Raw genomic sequence first — 17578 nt, forward strand, 5'->3', positions numbered from 1 at the left:
TTATCTCCCATCTTTTGGTTTGTGTATTGTGATTTGGTGCTTTGAATTTTCATCTTCTGGTTTGATACAGTATCAGTACAATTCCTGACAAATGTTTTCTTATTCATCTCCCAGTCCAGTTGCTCAATATTTTTTTTTTATTTTCCCCAAACATTGACAGAGCACTGGCATTGTTAGTTCTGCATGCTAGAACTGACTTATAGTAGTCAAGTCATTACCTTAACAAAGAAAAAACAAATCAGTATTTGTTTAATTGTAAGCAGCACATGGTCACAATGGTGTATGTTATAGTCCACAGTTATATTGTAGATTATCGGATTTAGGGCATTACCTATGTGGAGCTTACTTTATATCACTATGCTGATATATTTTTTTCATGTACTCTGGTTTTCATCCCACTGTCATAGATATGTTTTAGTTCAATTAACATCTCTTAAAAGGAACAAAATAAATGTGGGTGTTACATGTAAGAGTGCCCTGCAGTAGAAAGACACTATGTGCAAAGACTTATGTTGCCAGTATAGGCTTGTAATCCCAAGCTAGAGCAAGCAGGTTTAATAAGATGGGGATAGATTAATTCCATTTATTTATTTTTTTATTTTTTGCAAAATTTCAACATGGCACCTTTTACTCATGTATGATAAATGTACTGAAGTTCCTCATTTTTATTCTGTTATGTATTAATCCAAAGCAGTAATATGAAGGCAAGAGGAAAATATTATGAGTCAACTCTACAAATAGGAATTGGGTGTTAAAAGCTTCCTTTATTTAAAAGAAAACTGCATTTAATTTACGTAGAAAAGTGTTCTATAAGAGGGGCAAAGTTAGTTGAATATAAGTGGAGGTTTATGGACTTTTCTGTACAGTTTTGTCTGCTAATTACTGTTTAGATTGTCTATATTTATCCACTTTCCAGAAGGAAATGCAACTGTCCTTGAACATGAATAGCAGCCCTTAGTCATACTGTTCCGCAGTGTCCATTAGTGAATAGCAGATGGCTGAGAGAGTTTTGGAGATAAATACAATAGAAACACAAGATAAATTGCTGGTTGAGGAATGGAGTGATCGTCAAGGGCTGTAAGAGAGAAAATGCAGAAGAAGTGTCTTACGAGTAAATATAAATGGTCTTCACAAAAATGGGAGCTAATGCATCTGAGGATGGGGGAGTTGGGAGCTGGGCCAGCTTCTCTCTGCAGTGAATCAGTTGCATTTACTCTTTATTGTTTTTTTTTTAAAGTAAGCTAACAGATCTATAGCTTGTACAGCAAACTTGCAGAAAAAGGACGAATCATGCCAACCATCCATATGCCCATTTATTTTTTAAACTGCTTGTCCAGTTTCAAGGTGTTGATGTGCCTGTCTCAGCAGCATGAGGCTCAAAGTAGCAGCCCATCCTGTGTTGTGTATCACGGCACTCATACTCATTTACACCTGACCAGTTCAGTGTTACCAGTTAAACTAACTTAGTATAACCATAGCCATCATTAAACAAATTTCACACAGACAGGGCTGTCTCAATGGATCATTGCGGCCCAGGAGTAGTGAGGTGTTGCTTTTAGGGTGGATGGGTGGGAGGGTGGATTGAGAGCAGATTTTATTGTGAGTACAAATACAAGTTTAAGTATGTAGCTTTGGCATCAGAGAATAAATTTCATTGTGAGTAAAATTAAGAATTTTGTGTGCCATTTCATTAAAATATTTGACCATGTATGTACTGTATATACATTGTATTTATATGCAATTTTAGGGATTGTGGAATTTGGAGTTGGGGTGGGGTTTGGCTGGCACAAGGTTCACCAAAGAGTAGGGCCTTGTGTGTCCAACTGCTTGGTTCTTGGTTCTACCTTTAGAGATGGCTCTGCATTCAGAGATTAGAAACCAGGACACTAATCTACTGAGCCATAATGCCATTAAATCACACCAATTACAAGTAATTATTCTAGGTATGATGATCTGTAGAAGGGCAGCATTTATACATTGACAAATAAAGTTTTCCTTTTATTTCATACTTAGGTCCTGTATTGCTATGCATTATGCTATGCCCTCCTTATTCTAAATTAAATTATACATAGCATTAATTAAAACATTCTAAAGTCTGTCTTGGATACAAAAGTCTCGAGACTACAGACAAGTGATCTCCATTTAACTAATTATGTAACTTCTAAAACCAATTGGCTGCACCGGTGATGATTTAGGTGTGTCATATTAAATACTTATGAGATTGATTATTTTGTGTTTTCTGTATATAATTCATTTAGAGACTTTTTTCTGGTGCTCAGTTTCAAAAAGCCAAATTACACTATATCTACTGTGATTTAATGTTGTATAAAAATAAAATGTGAGAATTTCTAAGGGAGGAATACTTTTTATAGGCGATGTACTGTACATGGAAATAATCCTTGTAATAACATAGGCTTGTAGCTTGCTTATTTTCATGTACTTTATCACCTTTTGGGCCTGATAATGAATTCACACTTTGAAAGCATTGAGAATTTACTGCATTTACATGCACCCTTCACATAAACTAATTTTTCTCTGTTAAAACAACCCTTCTTCTATACTCCTCGCGATAAAACTCATCAAGTTTTTTATGTCTGTACTTCTACTGTACAGATATGAAAGCTACATGTGAAATCCTACCTGAAAATTGATATGGGGAAGAATTAGAAAACTGCTATCATGTAAAGTTACACCAAATATTAATAAGACATGAGTGGTTAAAGTAGTAATAGATAACATAACAACATAGTATTATATCCTCAAAGCTAATGAATCCAAATCTGAATTGTGGGGTGCAATCTAACTCAGCAGCATCAAGAGTAAGACTGGAAACAGCCCTGAATGGGGCAACCATTCATCAAAGAGACAAGTCACACGTGGCTGAATTAAACTCTTATTGTTTAGAGCTGCTGAAGACTTTTATCATGCTTAAAATTAAAACAATTAAGAGTTACTGGCAGCATGTGGAATATACAAAAGAACAACATGAAAGAGGAGCAAATGCATGCATGATATACACCACACTTGTACATATAATTTGGCTGGATATTACTCTATTCTTATATCCATTTTTGAATGGGCTTAATTCAGACCTACTTTGGCATAATCAGGTACAAGGCAGAGTTCAAACATAGATGACGTGTCATTCATTTATAAATGTATTGTCATTTTAATTTTCTCCACAGAATTAGACTAGATATCTTTTGAGTTTGTTTGCTACACTTATTTGTTATGCTTTTGTAGTTTTGCTGTCTCTTTTTCTTATGCAGAATCAAATACAGTACTTTCTTGCCCTCTGTGCTCAGCATATTCAGTTTGTAGGCTTAGTGATTGTAATCATTTTAAAGCTGCCTATGTTGAATAAACCACTCTAATTCTCTTGAATGTAGGTTTGAAGGGAGCAGAATGATCCAAGTAATGTTACTGAAGTCACTTCTACAGGTAAGCAAAGCTCTTGTATCATTAGCTAATTTTTCTTAACCTATTTATACTGTATAACAGGTACAAACTCAAACACCTGTATAACATAACTGCTTAGAGCTATGCAAACACAAATAATTCCCTTAATCATCATTAAGTTATATGTGTCAATAGAACCTAGCAAACACTTCCGATCCACAAATACCCTGGTCCTCCTGTCATCATTAATCAATCATCTCCCAACAAATTTAATCGCTCTAAACAGTGTTAAGGAATAATATCTGAAATGGCCAGTACTTGAATACCTTACAGTTCAGTCCATATAAAAAAAACTGCCCGAATGGTGCATTGTTTTACTGTTGCAATCATTGATGTTGTGTCTGTCAGCTACAGGAACAAGAGATCTGAATCACACCCTGATCACTGTATGTGTGGTGTGAGCAGGTTCTACCCTGTGTTGGTATGCACTCCATTATCCTTCTACATTACAAAGGCTTGCCTATGAGGAGCAGTCATCATTGTCGTGGATGCGAATTGCTGTATGTAGCGTGTAAAACAGTTTGCTATGGTGCACGCAGTTGTGCGTCGTAACCGAAAACTCGGTTTTTAAAGACTTCTTACTTCATTGTGTTTTAACCTCAGTTGTAAAGGATTGTTTTAAGGATCCCATGGGATACCCCTCGCAAACCGTTTTACACGCTGCATATGGCGACTCACCTCCGCGAGAAACATGCCTCTATGAACAGTCAAGGTGGCTCGGAGGTACATGAGGCCTCTACGACAGACGAATATAAATGACGGCGTTCTTTCTGTGTCGTTGGCGTCCGAGTTGGTGGGCGTGGCTCTGCGAGTTGTCGTCGTATCCAATGGTCTTAGAGTTGGTGGGCGTGGCTCCTCCCTGCGTGCGCCATAGGTGTCTTACTTGTCTGCGGCTTAGTGAATCCACGCCCCTTTGCATGGGTGTCTTGCCTTCGTGAATTATATATATACTGTAGATAGTTGAAGACCTGAAATAGAACAATGTGTTTTCCAGACTGAAAAGATGTAACTTCTGTTGTGTTAATGATTTATTTCACCCTAACAGGAATTGACTAAATTTGCCAAGGATGGAAACTTTGGTCTTCCTTTCTTTACATTGATTAAAATAATCTTTCATATCCAGTATAGTTAATGGAGAGCTTCTTTTGTTCACATAAATATTAAGATTTTTAACTATAAGTGTTCATTGTGTTGCAGACTGATCGCTCTTTTAATTTAAGATTATTAATCTGACCTAAAGTGTCTATGAAATTTATCTTTTATATACAGTAAGATTTATTCCATGTTAATTAAACATGTATCAATAGACAATGGTTTTGTAAAATGAAGATATTGTCCAGTACTAATTTTAACTGGGTAAACACAGCATCATTAGCTTCATGGGACGATATATATTTCAGAACAATACACAATTCCTTCCATAGGGTACAGTTCACCTTTCCTTAGTTTAGTGATATGTGTCAATTGATTGGATTGCACTCACTGACCAAGATTGTACACATTAGTTATTCACAGATCAGCCACAACATTAAAACCACCTGCCTAATATTGAGTAGATCCCTCTTGTGCCACCAAAACAGCTCTGAACTGTCAAGTCATGGGCTCCACAAAACCTCTGAAGGTGTTCTATGGTATCTGGCTGCAAGATATTAGCAACAGATGCTTTAACTTGTTGTGAGGTTGAGCTTCCTTGAATGCTTTGTCATGTTCCTCAAACCATTCCTGAATAATTTTTCAAGTGTGGCAGGGTAAATTATTCTGCAGAAAGAGGCCACTGCCATCAGGGAATACTTTTGCCATGCTGGGGTGTACTTGGTTTGCAGCAATCTTTAGGAAAGTATTACATGTCAAAGTAACTTCCACATTACTCACAGGACCCAATGTTTCCAGGAGAAAATTGCCTAGAGCATCATCCTGCCTCTGCTGGCTTACCTTTTTCCCATATTGCATTCCACTGCGATATCTTTCCCAGGTAAATGATGCACACACTTCTGGACACCCACATAATTTTAAAGAAAATGTAATTCATCACAAAAGGCCACCTTTCTCTCATGGCCAGCATTAAGTTTTTCAGCAATTTGTGCCACAGAAGCTCTTCTGTGGAGTTGGTCCAGATGGGCAAGCCTTTACTCCCCATGCACATAATGGGTGCCCATAATCCTTTTGTTGGTTCACCAGTTGTCCTTTCATGGACCACTTTTCATAGGTATTAACCACTGAAAATTTGGAACACCCCATAAGACCTGCCATTTCGGAGATGCTCTGACCCAGTTGTCTAACCACAATTAGGCCCTTTTCCAAGCAACTTGCAGTTGCTACAAGTCTAGATTTCTATTATTGTCTGTTCTTCTTTGTTGTGGAGTGGACCATTGCATTTGATTTTGGACTGGTCCTAGATTCTTATCATTATAATTTGAAATATGTATGCTATGGGACATTTATGAGATGTTCTGCCCTTTTTTATGACTTAAATAATCTACCTTCCACAATATCATCCTGCTATTTTTCTTACAGTCATATGAAAAACTTTGGGAACTCCTCTCAGCCTGAATAATAATTTTCTCTACTTTCAACAAAAAAAAGATAACAGTGGTATGTCTTTCATTTCCTAGGAACATCTGAGTACTGGAGTATTTTCCAAACAAAGATTTTTTGTGACACAGTACCTAATTGTATGAAATTAAATCAAATATGAAAAACTGGCTGTGCAAAAATTTGGGTACCCTTGTAATTTTACTGATTTGAATGCATGTAACTGCTCAATACTGATTACTTGCAACACCATATTGGTTGGATTAGCTCGTTAAGCCTTGAACTTCATAGACAGGTGTGTCCAATCATGAGAAAAAGTATTTAAGGTGGTCAATTGCAAGTTGAGCTTCCCTTTGACTCTCCTCTGAAGAGTGACAGCATGGGATCCTCAAAGCAACTCTCAAAAGATCTGAAAACAAAGATTGTTCAGTATCATGGTTTAGGGTAAGGCTACAAAAAGCTATCTCAGAGGTTTAAACTGTCAGTTTCAACTGTAAGGAATGTAATCAGGAAATGGAAGGCCACAGGCACAGTTGCTGTTAAACCCAGGTCTGTCAGACCAAGAAAAATACAGAAGCGGCATATGCGTAGGATTGTGAGAATGGTTACAGACAACCCACAGATCACCTCCAAAGACTTGCAAGAACATCTTGCTGCAGCTGGTGTATCTGTACACCGTTCTACAATATAGCGCAATTTGCACAAAGAACGTCTGTATGGCAGGGTGATGAGAAAGAAGCCCTTTCTGCACTCATGCCACAAACAGAGTTGCTTGTTGTATGCAAATGCTCATTTAGACAAGCTAGATTCACTTTGGAACAAAGTGCTTTGGACTGATGAGACAAAAATTGAGTTATTTGGTCATAACAAAAAGCGCTTTGCATGGCGGAAGAAGAATACCGTATTCCAAGAAAAACACCTGCTACCTACTGTCAAATTTGGTGGAGGTTCCATCATGCTGTGTGGCTAGTTCAGGGACTGGGGCCCTTGTTAAAGTCGAGGGTCAGATGAATTCAACCCAATATCAACAAATTCTTCAGGATAATGTTCAATCATCAGTCACAAAGTTGAAGTTACCCAGGGGTTGGATATTCCAGCAAGACAATGACCCAAAACACAGTTTGAAATCTACAAAGGCATTCATGCAGAGGAAGAAATACAATGTTCTGGAATGGCCCTCACTGTCCCCTGACTAAAATATCATCGAAAAACTATGGGATGATTTGAAGCAGGCTGTCCATGCTCGGCAGCCATCAAATTTAACTGAACTGGAGAGATTTTGTATGGAAGAATGGTCAAAAATACCTCCATCCAGAATCCAGACACTCATCAAAGGCTATAGGAGGTGTCTAGAGGCTATTATATTTGCAAAAGGTGGCTCAACTAAGTATTGATGTAATACATCTGTTGGGTTGCCCAAATTTATGGACCTGTCTAATTTTGTTATGATGCATATTGCATATTTTCTGTTAATCCAATAAACTTTATGTCACTGCTGAAATAGTACTGTCTCCATAAGGCATGTCATATATTAAAAGGAAGTTGCTACTGAAAGTTCAGCCAATGATAAACAAAAATTCAAAAAATTATAAGGGGTTCCCAAACTTTTTCATATGACTGTACACCTATATTTTTCTTCTTATCTGTAGACTTTGCTGCCAAGGTGCCTCTGCACCTTATGGTAAAAATTCAGAAAATGCATCATAGTATTACAAAATAATGTGGTCATTTGCAAAGTAATACCATAATGGTATATTTTGTTTGGTTTATTTAATATTCATTATAGTTATGACTTGCAGCATATATATTTTTTAAACTTCTACTTTGTCAACATTTTCAGTCTGGATAAAAGATGTGTGATATTTTCCACAGTGGCTAAGTATGTGTTTGTTACAATACATTCTTCTTCGAGGTAACTTTGAAAGGAGTATACTGTATGTTTAAAAGTCAATTTTAATTTTTATTGAATCCAGTCATAATTTTATTAGTACAGCAATTCAGTTGATAAGCTTTAACTTCTTCTACATGTATTTCTAATATGTTCTGTTTCGTATCATTATTTGCTTGGTTAATTTTCTTCAATACTGTGCTAAGTTCCTATTGTCACTTACAGTGATTTTTGATTGTCCTGTAGGTGACGTCAGGCTTTCAGACAACTAATATGCTCACTGCACTTCCTAGCTCTTTCCTGGACCCACTTCTGTCAGTCACACTTATGGAAGATGCTGAAATACGTCTTCTGGTGCTGGAAATTCTTGTCAGTCTTATTGATCGGCATGATAATCGACCTAAGTTTTCATCTATTAGGTATTTTTAAAATACTATTTTTAAATATCCTGTAATGATAATTTGATGCACTTACTGTACATTATCAGCATTATATATCAACAAGCATCCGGTGGGTTAATCCAATACTAGGACTCTTTTTCAGTTAAATCCTCCATAGCTAGAGATTTATGACACTCACTGATGTTTCGCCCTTATCAATTCTAGTTGTTCTGTCATTTATGTTTCTTCACTTTAATTTTCCTGCCCCCATGGGATGGTGCGGTGAATTAACATTGCTCTTATTGGTGTTAAAAAGGACTATGGGACTTCGCTGATATGGGTACAATGCAGCAGTGCTAGTTTTTATTATTAATAAACTAATAAGTATTATAAATTACTCACTGCTGAGTTCTAATTACATTAGTAAAATGTTTACTAATATAGCATATTCATACTAATTTGAGGGCGGCAAGGTGGTGCAGTAGGTAGCACTGCTGCCTCGCAGTTAGGAGACCTGGGTTGGTTTCCCGGGTCCTCCCTGCATGGAGTTTGCATGTTCTCCCCGTGTCTGCATGGGTTTTCTTCGGGTTCTCTGGTTTCCTCCTACAGTCCAAAGACATGCAGGTTAGTTAGATGCATTGGCGATTCTAAATTGTCCCTAGTGTGTGCTTGGTGTGTGGGTGTGGGTGCCCTGCGGTGGGCTGGCGCCCTGTCCGGGGTTTGTTTCCTGCCTTGTGCCCTGTGTTGGCTGGGATTGGCTCCAGCAGACCCCCGTGACTCTGTAGTTAGGATATAGCGGGTTGGATAATGTTTGGATGGATAGATGAATGTTTGACGAAAGTGAAACAAGAATTAGAGATGAAAGATTCTATTACATTATGCCACAAAAGAGAACTTTAGTTATTATTGACTTGAAGGCCTACATCCATTATTATAAAGACACACCTTTCAGCTAATTCTTCATCATGAGGACATGTTCAAGATGGTGCACCCCATCAGATTTATTCAGGTATACAGTTGTGACAGAATATAGGCTTTGTCTCTAAGCACTCTAGCTACACAGTGTACCCTGGATAAATGGCTCAGTCCATGGAGGAATATAGTGGCAACAGGTTTAAAAAAAAAATCACATTTACCTTGACATCTATCTGTCATGTAACACATAGTGTAATATTTCATTTATATGCTGATTATTTAAATGAAGAACTTCTCAAAATTATAATTTATTTTTTATTGCAATTTACCATATATGACTAAATATTTCTTGTGTCATTTTTCAGACTTTTCTCTCATGTTTGTTGTTTTTTATGTCTTTGCTATTTAAGCTTGTTAGCCGCCATAGAAAGGAAATGGTCAATTAAATATCTAATTCTCTTTACAGTGTATTGTCTTGTAAACAGTTGTAATTATAACACAGTTTGCACAGTTGTAATTGTAACTGTTGGATACAGGGTAAATGGTGGTGCAATTGTTAGGACTACTGCCTCACAAATCCAACACCTTGCATTGGATTTCTGCTCTTTGTCTTTCTCAGAGTAGAGTCTGCACATTCTCCTAGTGTCTTTATGGGTTGTCCTCTGAATACCCCAGTTTTCTTTCAACATTGTTCCTCAAAAATATGACTGTTAAGTGAATCAGCAATTCTAAATTGACCCCATGTGAATGTAAGTCTGGTTGTATACATGAGTGGAACCTGAGATGAACTGGTGGTCTATCCAGGGTTGATAATGTCTATTAATGCCAGAGTCCCCCTTCCATATCCCTGAATTTGATTAAGTTTGAGAATGTTATGCTATGTTACTATTGCTTACAATTAATGTTTTCTTTTTCTAATTAAGCTATTTAATAATTCAGTTTTATCTACACTCTTACCATGTTTAATACAGTGGTACCTCGGTATATGTCCGCTTTGGAATAAGTCCAACTTGGTATACGTCCTGTTTGGACACGAAAAATTTTGCTTGGAATACGACTCGTGTGCTAGAACACCGCATGCTACCCTTGTCTATCTCTTTCGAGACAAAGCCACGACCTCCCACGAGCGTCAGTAGGCCAGTTAGCATTCAGTGAACAACCTGCGCTATAACTATATGTGAATTTTCACGTGATTTTGTGTTTTTTCGCGTAAATTTGAATTGATTGTTGAAAAGTATCAAGGTGGCATGCGTATCCGGGACATGGCTGCTGCATACCGTATGCTGAGAACGACGGTATCTACGATTGTGAAAAACAAAGATGTTATTAAAAAGTAAGTGAGGTTAAATTTTCATTTATTTCATCTAATTACTTTTGTATTTATGTATTTTAGTATTAAGTTTAAATTATTTTATACAACTTCATCAATGTATAATATGCCAATAACAATAGGATTTTTTTTCATGGGAACGGATTAATCATTTTCCCTTTATTTCTTATGGGAAAAATTCATTTGGTATACGTCCTGTTTGGTATAAGTCAAAGGATCTGGAACGGATTAAGGACGTATACTGAGGTACCACTGTATATACTTTAGCCAAGCATTTTAATAAATAAAAGGGAATAATTCCTGATTGATGTAATAAAGGTTAAAACTGTAAAATTATTGCATGAATAATTCATTTATGTGTCCAATGTAAAGCAGAAATTGTCTGCAAAGAAAAACTACATGAACAGTTGGAGATGGTAATAATTTCATATTGGCAAAAGTCAGCATTCATCTTGGTAATAATTCACGGTTTACCAGTTCTGGTGGTCTCACAACGGTTTGCTAAAAGACCTCTCATATTATGCCAATGTTCAATTAGTAAAACTGCCACAAGAACCAGCAACAACATTGAGGCCAACAGCTTATTTCCAGTTTTTTCTTAACAACCAATAAGTATAAATTAGGTATTACTTATATAATAATACCTTCAGATATAATCAAACTTGTATTTGGATACTAGTAAAAAATCTCGAATGAAATAAGCCTGATTTTATAGAACAGACAGGATTGTATTTAGAAGCCCAGTTAGTCATCAGAGCTGAGAGAGGTCTCCATTAACTCCACTGGCTAAGATGGTTGCTTTCCACTGTCTGTATAAAGTGAAAAACAGAGTGCACATGCAGGGTGCTTTGCATGGACCACTCACAATGACAAGGCTACCCATGCAGAAAGAACCTCATCATATCTAAATTATCCTCTTAGTACAGGGGTCCTCAATCACGGTCCTGGAGAGCCGCAGTGGCTGCAGGTTTTTCCTCCAACCCAGTTGCTTAATAAAAAGCACTTATTGCTAAAGTAACACTTCTGCTTCACTTTAGTGATTTTGAACCCTTATTGATTAATTTTGTCTTAAACAGCTATTTTAATTGCTCCTTATTATCAATAACATGCAAATGACAAGAGAGAGCAGCATTTCTCCATTTAGCTTATTTACATTTACACCTGTGTGTATTTATCTGCACTATTGGGTTTAATTAAATACTTGGAAGAAAAATGAAGAGAAAAAAGTGAAGGACTGAGAATTACTCATCCATTTAGCCTTCAAATCATTTGCATGATAGAAAGGGAAAGAAAATCTAGGATATGAGAATGACCTGACATGGCAGAGTTAATTTAATTTCATAGCTTGTTAGTGCTTTATTGGCAAGAATTGCTTTCTAATTAAACAACCAGGTCAGAACAAAAACCTGCAGCCACTGCGGCTCTCCAGGACTGGGATTGAGGACCCCTGTCTTAGTAGAATGAAGGAAGCGTTTGCCTTCCTAATGCAAAAAAGAAACATTTAGCATCACTCTGCCCTACTCTTGTTACGCCTGTTTTTTTGTTTCTTGTAGAAAGTGACTTTAAATGATGCACTTTGGTTTAGAGCACAGTCTTTCATATTTCAGTCATTGATACTATTAGCCTGAATATAACAGTTAGAAGATAATGCATAATTCTCAGTTATTTTACTGACAATTAAGACTGAATGACACCAGCATTCTGCAAAATGCTAATGAGCATTGTAAGACTCAATGAATCTTTTATAATGTTTATATATGATGTTTCTCAATTGCAGAATAATAATGTTGAATACTTCCACTTTAAACTTTTTACAGGATTTTATTTAATTACTAGGCTGACCCGCCTTTTAAGGCTACCGACTTTTAAGTTGACCACTTCTTAAGGCAATTCAATATGTAGATCAATTTGATATTTTATACAAACTCATTAATTTGGTTATATTGCATTTGAGCGGTATTACTTTAATACTCGTAGTTTCTGTTATTTTTGTGATGAAATTTAAACTTTTTTTCTATAATGAGGTCGCCCTTTTGAACCCCCCCTGATATTTACTACACGGTGAGCCATTTGTACTCCATCAACATTAATTATTTCCAGAGACATAATTTTGTCTATTTTTCCAGCGCATCGCGCACAAAAGCAAGGGAACGATGTGAGCACCAGAACTCTGCTCACATCATGTCGCTTCGTACCACAAGCTGCAAGTAGTAAGTCTGTGATAAGCGGAATACCGCTATGCTGTGTGTGAAACTCTGCGCCTGCGTAGCACTCACGGGACGGAAGGACAATCCCGACCGCTTTTATATAGAAGGATTTGATGTATTCTTGGTTTTAAGGTCATTTTAGAGTGTAGCTGTTTATTGGATACACTATACCTTGAATTAATTTACTTTTATTCATGAAATTTGTTTCAGTTTCTCAGCTTTCTTGCATACTACTGTGTCATTACTTTTTGACTTACTAATTGTTTTGTGTTTTAGTATTATTTCAGATATTTCTTTTCTAAAATTGAAGGTGGAGAAGTGCTCCAGGCAGGATAACCTTTTTATGAAAAAGGTATGTTTGTGTTCAGAAATGTATATTGTTTTATATACAGCAACTTAATGATCAATATTTAAGGTATTGCTAGTTTTTAGATAGATAGATAGATAGATAGATAGATAGATAGATAGATAGATAGATAGATAGATAGATAGATAGATAGATAGATAGATACTTTATTAATCCCAAGGGGAAATTCACACAATCCAGCAGCAGTACACTGACACAAAGAAACAATATTAAATTAAATAGTAATAGAAATGAAAAAATGAAAAAAATGAAATAAATAAAAATAAAATTAATGTTAGCATTTACTCCCCCGGGTGGAATTGAAGAGTCGTATAGTGTGGGGGAGGAACGATCTCCTCAGTCTGTCAGTGGAGCAGGACGGTGACAAAAGTCTGTCACTGAAGCTACTCTTCTAGTGGCCCACCAGAATTCCAGATGTCATTTTCCATTATACCAGTAGCCTGTGCTGCTTGTTAAGAGAGTTGTGATCACAAAACGATATTATTTTAAGTAGATATTGCCACCCTTAGTAATCTTGCATAGCAGGGCTTCCCAGTGCCATTTCCAAAAGGACAACGCTTTGCCACAAGCAAAATCTACTCACCAAAAATGTCCACTTGACAGTATCTCCCAACTCTTTGCCAGCTATGTCTGCTACACCTTCTCCCATTCAGGTTTTGGCTACATTTTTCTTTCACATGTAGCCTTTTATGTATGCTGGTTTGCATGTAAATTGGATTAATGCTTATGGATATAATTTGCAGTATAGCTGACATAGTGCTGTAGTGGGCAGTAGTGCCTTCTCAAAGTATTTGGACCTGTGTTGAATTTATGGAGAACCTGCCTTCAGCATGATTTTTGCAGGTTCTCCATTGGCACAGATATGTCTCCTCTGTGGATTTATGTTTACCTCTAGTTGTCAAGAAGTGTAACATCATATAGTATGCCTACAGATACCTTGTGTTAGACTGTCATCCCATTTAGACTTATTTTCCTCCCTTAGGCCCAATGTAGTCAGAATAGGCGTTGACTCTCTTTGACTTACACTGAGAAAGACAGGTTTTGTAGAATAAATGAATGGGTGAATTGAATTAATAATGATAATATCTAACTGTCTTCTACCACACCTCTACATTGCAACATGTCTCATATTTTTTTTTTGCAGCATTCACAGCAGCTGTATCGTCACATCTTTCTCTCGTGCAAGGAGGAAAACAGTAGTCATCCACATTTTGAGATCCTTTACACCTTGTTAGCTCTCATTAGCATGGAGCTTGCAAACGAAGAAGTGGTTGTTGATCTCATCAGGCTGGCATTAGCATTGCAGGTATTTTTCTCCATTCAAGTTCATTTTATTTTTTCCAATCAAGTATTTGACTTTTAAAGTAAGAGTAGCTAATCTATTCCAGTGATCCTGTCTCATTGTTTTTTTTTTAATTGTGGATAATACATTTTGTTATTTATGGATTTTACCTGAGAATTTGTTCACAGCGCTCTGCATCTACAGTCAGTGAGAAGCGCTATACAAAAATAAGTTGCATTGTATTATATTGTACAACGTTGCAGCCACCTAAAAGATTTCAATGTCTTGCTATTTCCTACATGTAGTATATGTTCATAACTTATGTGTTATATCTGTTTTAAATTGTTTGTTTCTATATTTTTATTTCTTGTAGGACCTGGCTATTGCAAATGAAGAGAGCCTTCCTATATACAATCGTTGTGCTATTCATGCACTTTCTGCTGCATATTTAAATCTGATTAGCCAGCTGACTGCTGTTCCTGCCTTCTGCCAACACATTCATGAAGTAAGCAATGGAAGGATTTCATCACTTTATTACTCATATACTGTATTTTTCTTGTAAAATCTCTCTTTAGAGTATTTACAGTAAAAGTATGAAAAACTCACATATTTATTAATAATGAAGTACACAAGGGGGTAAATAGGGGGAACATAAAGTAAAAATGAAAAGACGAAAGCAACAACACTATAACATATCTGTGCCTATTTGTGTTGGTATGGACTCTTGTCTGTCAGGTTGGTTGGTAAAGAATTTTTCATCATACAAATCTACAATCAAACACTGTCAAGAGACCCAAGGTAAAAGTTGACAGAGATGAATCCAGTATCAGCTAAGGTGTTCCTGATGCTTTGGCTGTTATCATCTCCACATGTTGCAGGAGTGTGCAGAAGTGTGGAGTGTGGATGGATTTTGGAGAGCAGCAATTGGACAGATTAGCAACTGTGGTGCTTCATTTGGCCCAGGATCCAGGGGTTATTGTGTTTCAACACCTTTTGTAATGTTCAGAAAATACTGTTTTGATACCATAAGCCAATCTAACAGTGTCTGTACAGGTGCTGTAATAACCTGGTTAGTCACAGAAACCTGCTAAAATGCCATGTAAACCCTTATTCTGGTTACTGAAACTGGGTTATTGGTCTGTGGGAAACCAGATTAGCACACATAGATTTCTCCACAAGTAACTTGAGTTTTTTGGCCATGTATATTCTTAACCGGGTTACAGTTAATTATTTTGTAGACTGTGCTTGTCTTTGCACTCTGTTCGCCTGCGCATGTGTTAGCTTCTCACACACTTTCAGCAGCCACATGCATAAGTATCCACAAGATACATTTCCTGAAGCAAACTCCTTCTCTTTGTTACAAAAATTTGTCTCAGTATTTCAAAAATCCCTACATTTATGTTGGTGATCTGAACATGCAGTGCTAAGTTCAGCAGAATCATCTCGGGAGCAGTGTTGGAGGTAGCATGTTAAAAGTAACATGTGGTACATAGTTCAGTTATATTTTAAAGTAACAAGTAATCTAATGCACTACTTGTCTGTTCATTAAAGAAAAAAATACCTGCATTATTATTATTCCAGCAACACTAGGTGTAAGGCAAGAAGCACACATACCAATACATACAGTGCATCTGGAAAGTATTCACAACACATCACTTTTTCCACATTCTACACACAACACCCCATAATGACAATATGAAAAAGTTTACTTGAGATTTTTGCAAATTTATTGAAAATAAAAAAATTGAGAAAGCACATGTACATAAGTATTCACAGCCTTTGCCATGAAGCTCAACATTGAGCTCAGGTGCATCCTGTTTCCCCTGAGATGTTTCTGCAGCTTAATTGGAGTCCACCTGTGGTCAATTCAATTGATTGGATATGATTTGGAAAGGCACACACCTGTCTATAGAAGGTCCCACAGTCGACAGTTCATGTCAGAGCACAAACCAAGCATGAAGTCAAAGGAATTGTCTGTAGACCTCCGAGACAGATTTGTCTCAAGGCACAAATCTGGGGAAGGTTACAGAAAAATTTCTGCTGCTTTGAAGGTCCCAATGAGCACAGTGGCCTCCATCATCTGTAAGCGGAAGAAGTTCGAAATCACCAGGACTCTTCCTAGAGCTGGCCAGCCATCTAAACTGAGCGATCAGGGGAGAAGGGCCTTAGTCAGGGAGGTGACCAAGAACCCGATGGTCACTCTGTCCGAGCTCCAGAGGTCCTCTGTGGAGAGAGGAGAACTTTCCAGAAGGACAACTATCTCTGCAGCAATCCACCAATCAGGCCTGTATGGTAGAGTGGCCAGACGGAAGCCACTCCTTAGTAAAGGGCACACGACAGCCCTCCTGGAGTTTGCCAAAAGGCACCTGAAGGACTCTCAGACCATGAGAAACAAAATTCTCTGGTCTGATGAGACAAAGATTGAACTCTTTGGTGTGAATGCCAGGCGTCACGTTTGGAAGAAACCAGGCACCGCTCATCACCAGGCCAATACCATCCCTACAGTGAAGCATGGTGGTGGCAGCATCATGCTGTGGGGATGTTTTTCAGCGGCAGGAACTGGGAGTCTAGTCAGGATAAAGGGAACGATGACTGCAGCAATGTACAGAGACATCCTGGATGAAAACCTGCTCCAGAGCGCTCTTGACCTCAGACTGGGGCGACGGTTCATCTTTCAGCAGGACAACAACCCTAAGTACACAGCCAAGATATCAAAGGAGTGGCTTCAGGACAACTCTGTGAATGCCCTTGAGTGGTCCAGCCAGAGCCCAAACTTGAATCTGTTTGAACATCTCTGGAGAGATCTTAAAATGGCTGTGCACCGACGCTTCCCATCCAACCTGATGGAGCTTGAGAGGTGCTGCAAAGAGGAATGGGTGAAACTGGCCAAGGATAGGTGTGCCAAGTTTGTGGCATCATATTCAAAAAGACTTGAGGCTGTAATTGCTGCCAAAGGTGCATCGACAAAGTATTGAGCAAAGGCTGTGAATACTTATGTACATGTGATTTCTCAGTTTTTTTATTTTTAATAAATTTGCAAAAAACTCAAGTAAACTTTTTTAAGGCTTTTTTTTAATAAGGCTGTAACATAAAATGTGGAAAAGTGCTGCGCTGTGAATACTTTCCGGATGCACTGTAACTCCATTGCACGGCTCAGTCACACAGCTAACAAAAAACAGTGTGCTGTTGTAACAGAAACCTATAAAAAAATGTCAATT

General features: G+C 37.5%; 1 protein-coding gene across 8 annotated transcripts in view; it reads left to right on the plus strand.

The window, feature by feature from the left end:
* The window catches only part of LOC120526114 (protein EFR3 homolog B), a 165947-nt gene that overhangs the window by 124362 nt on the left and 24007 nt on the right, over positions 1 to 17578 (plus strand). For all 8 annotated transcript variants that reach the window (XM_039749043.1, XM_039749039.1, XM_039749041.1 and 5 more), the window contains 5 exons: positions 3390 to 3441; positions 8126 to 8298; positions 12988 to 13063; positions 14223 to 14384; positions 14734 to 14865. In XM_039749043.1, coding sequence (XP_039604977.1) covers positions 3390 to 3441; positions 8126 to 8298; positions 12988 to 13063; positions 14223 to 14384; positions 14734 to 14865 — 595 coding nt within the window. The remainder of the gene's footprint in view (positions 1 to 3389; positions 3442 to 8125; positions 8299 to 12987; positions 13064 to 14222; positions 14385 to 14733; positions 14866 to 17578) is intronic.

The sequence above is a fragment of the Polypterus senegalus genome, chromosome 3 (assembly GCF_016835505.1).
Source record: "Polypterus senegalus isolate Bchr_013 chromosome 3, ASM1683550v1, whole genome shotgun sequence".
Taxonomy (NCBI): Eukaryota; Metazoa; Chordata; class Cladistia; order Polypteriformes; family Polypteridae; genus Polypterus; species Polypterus senegalus.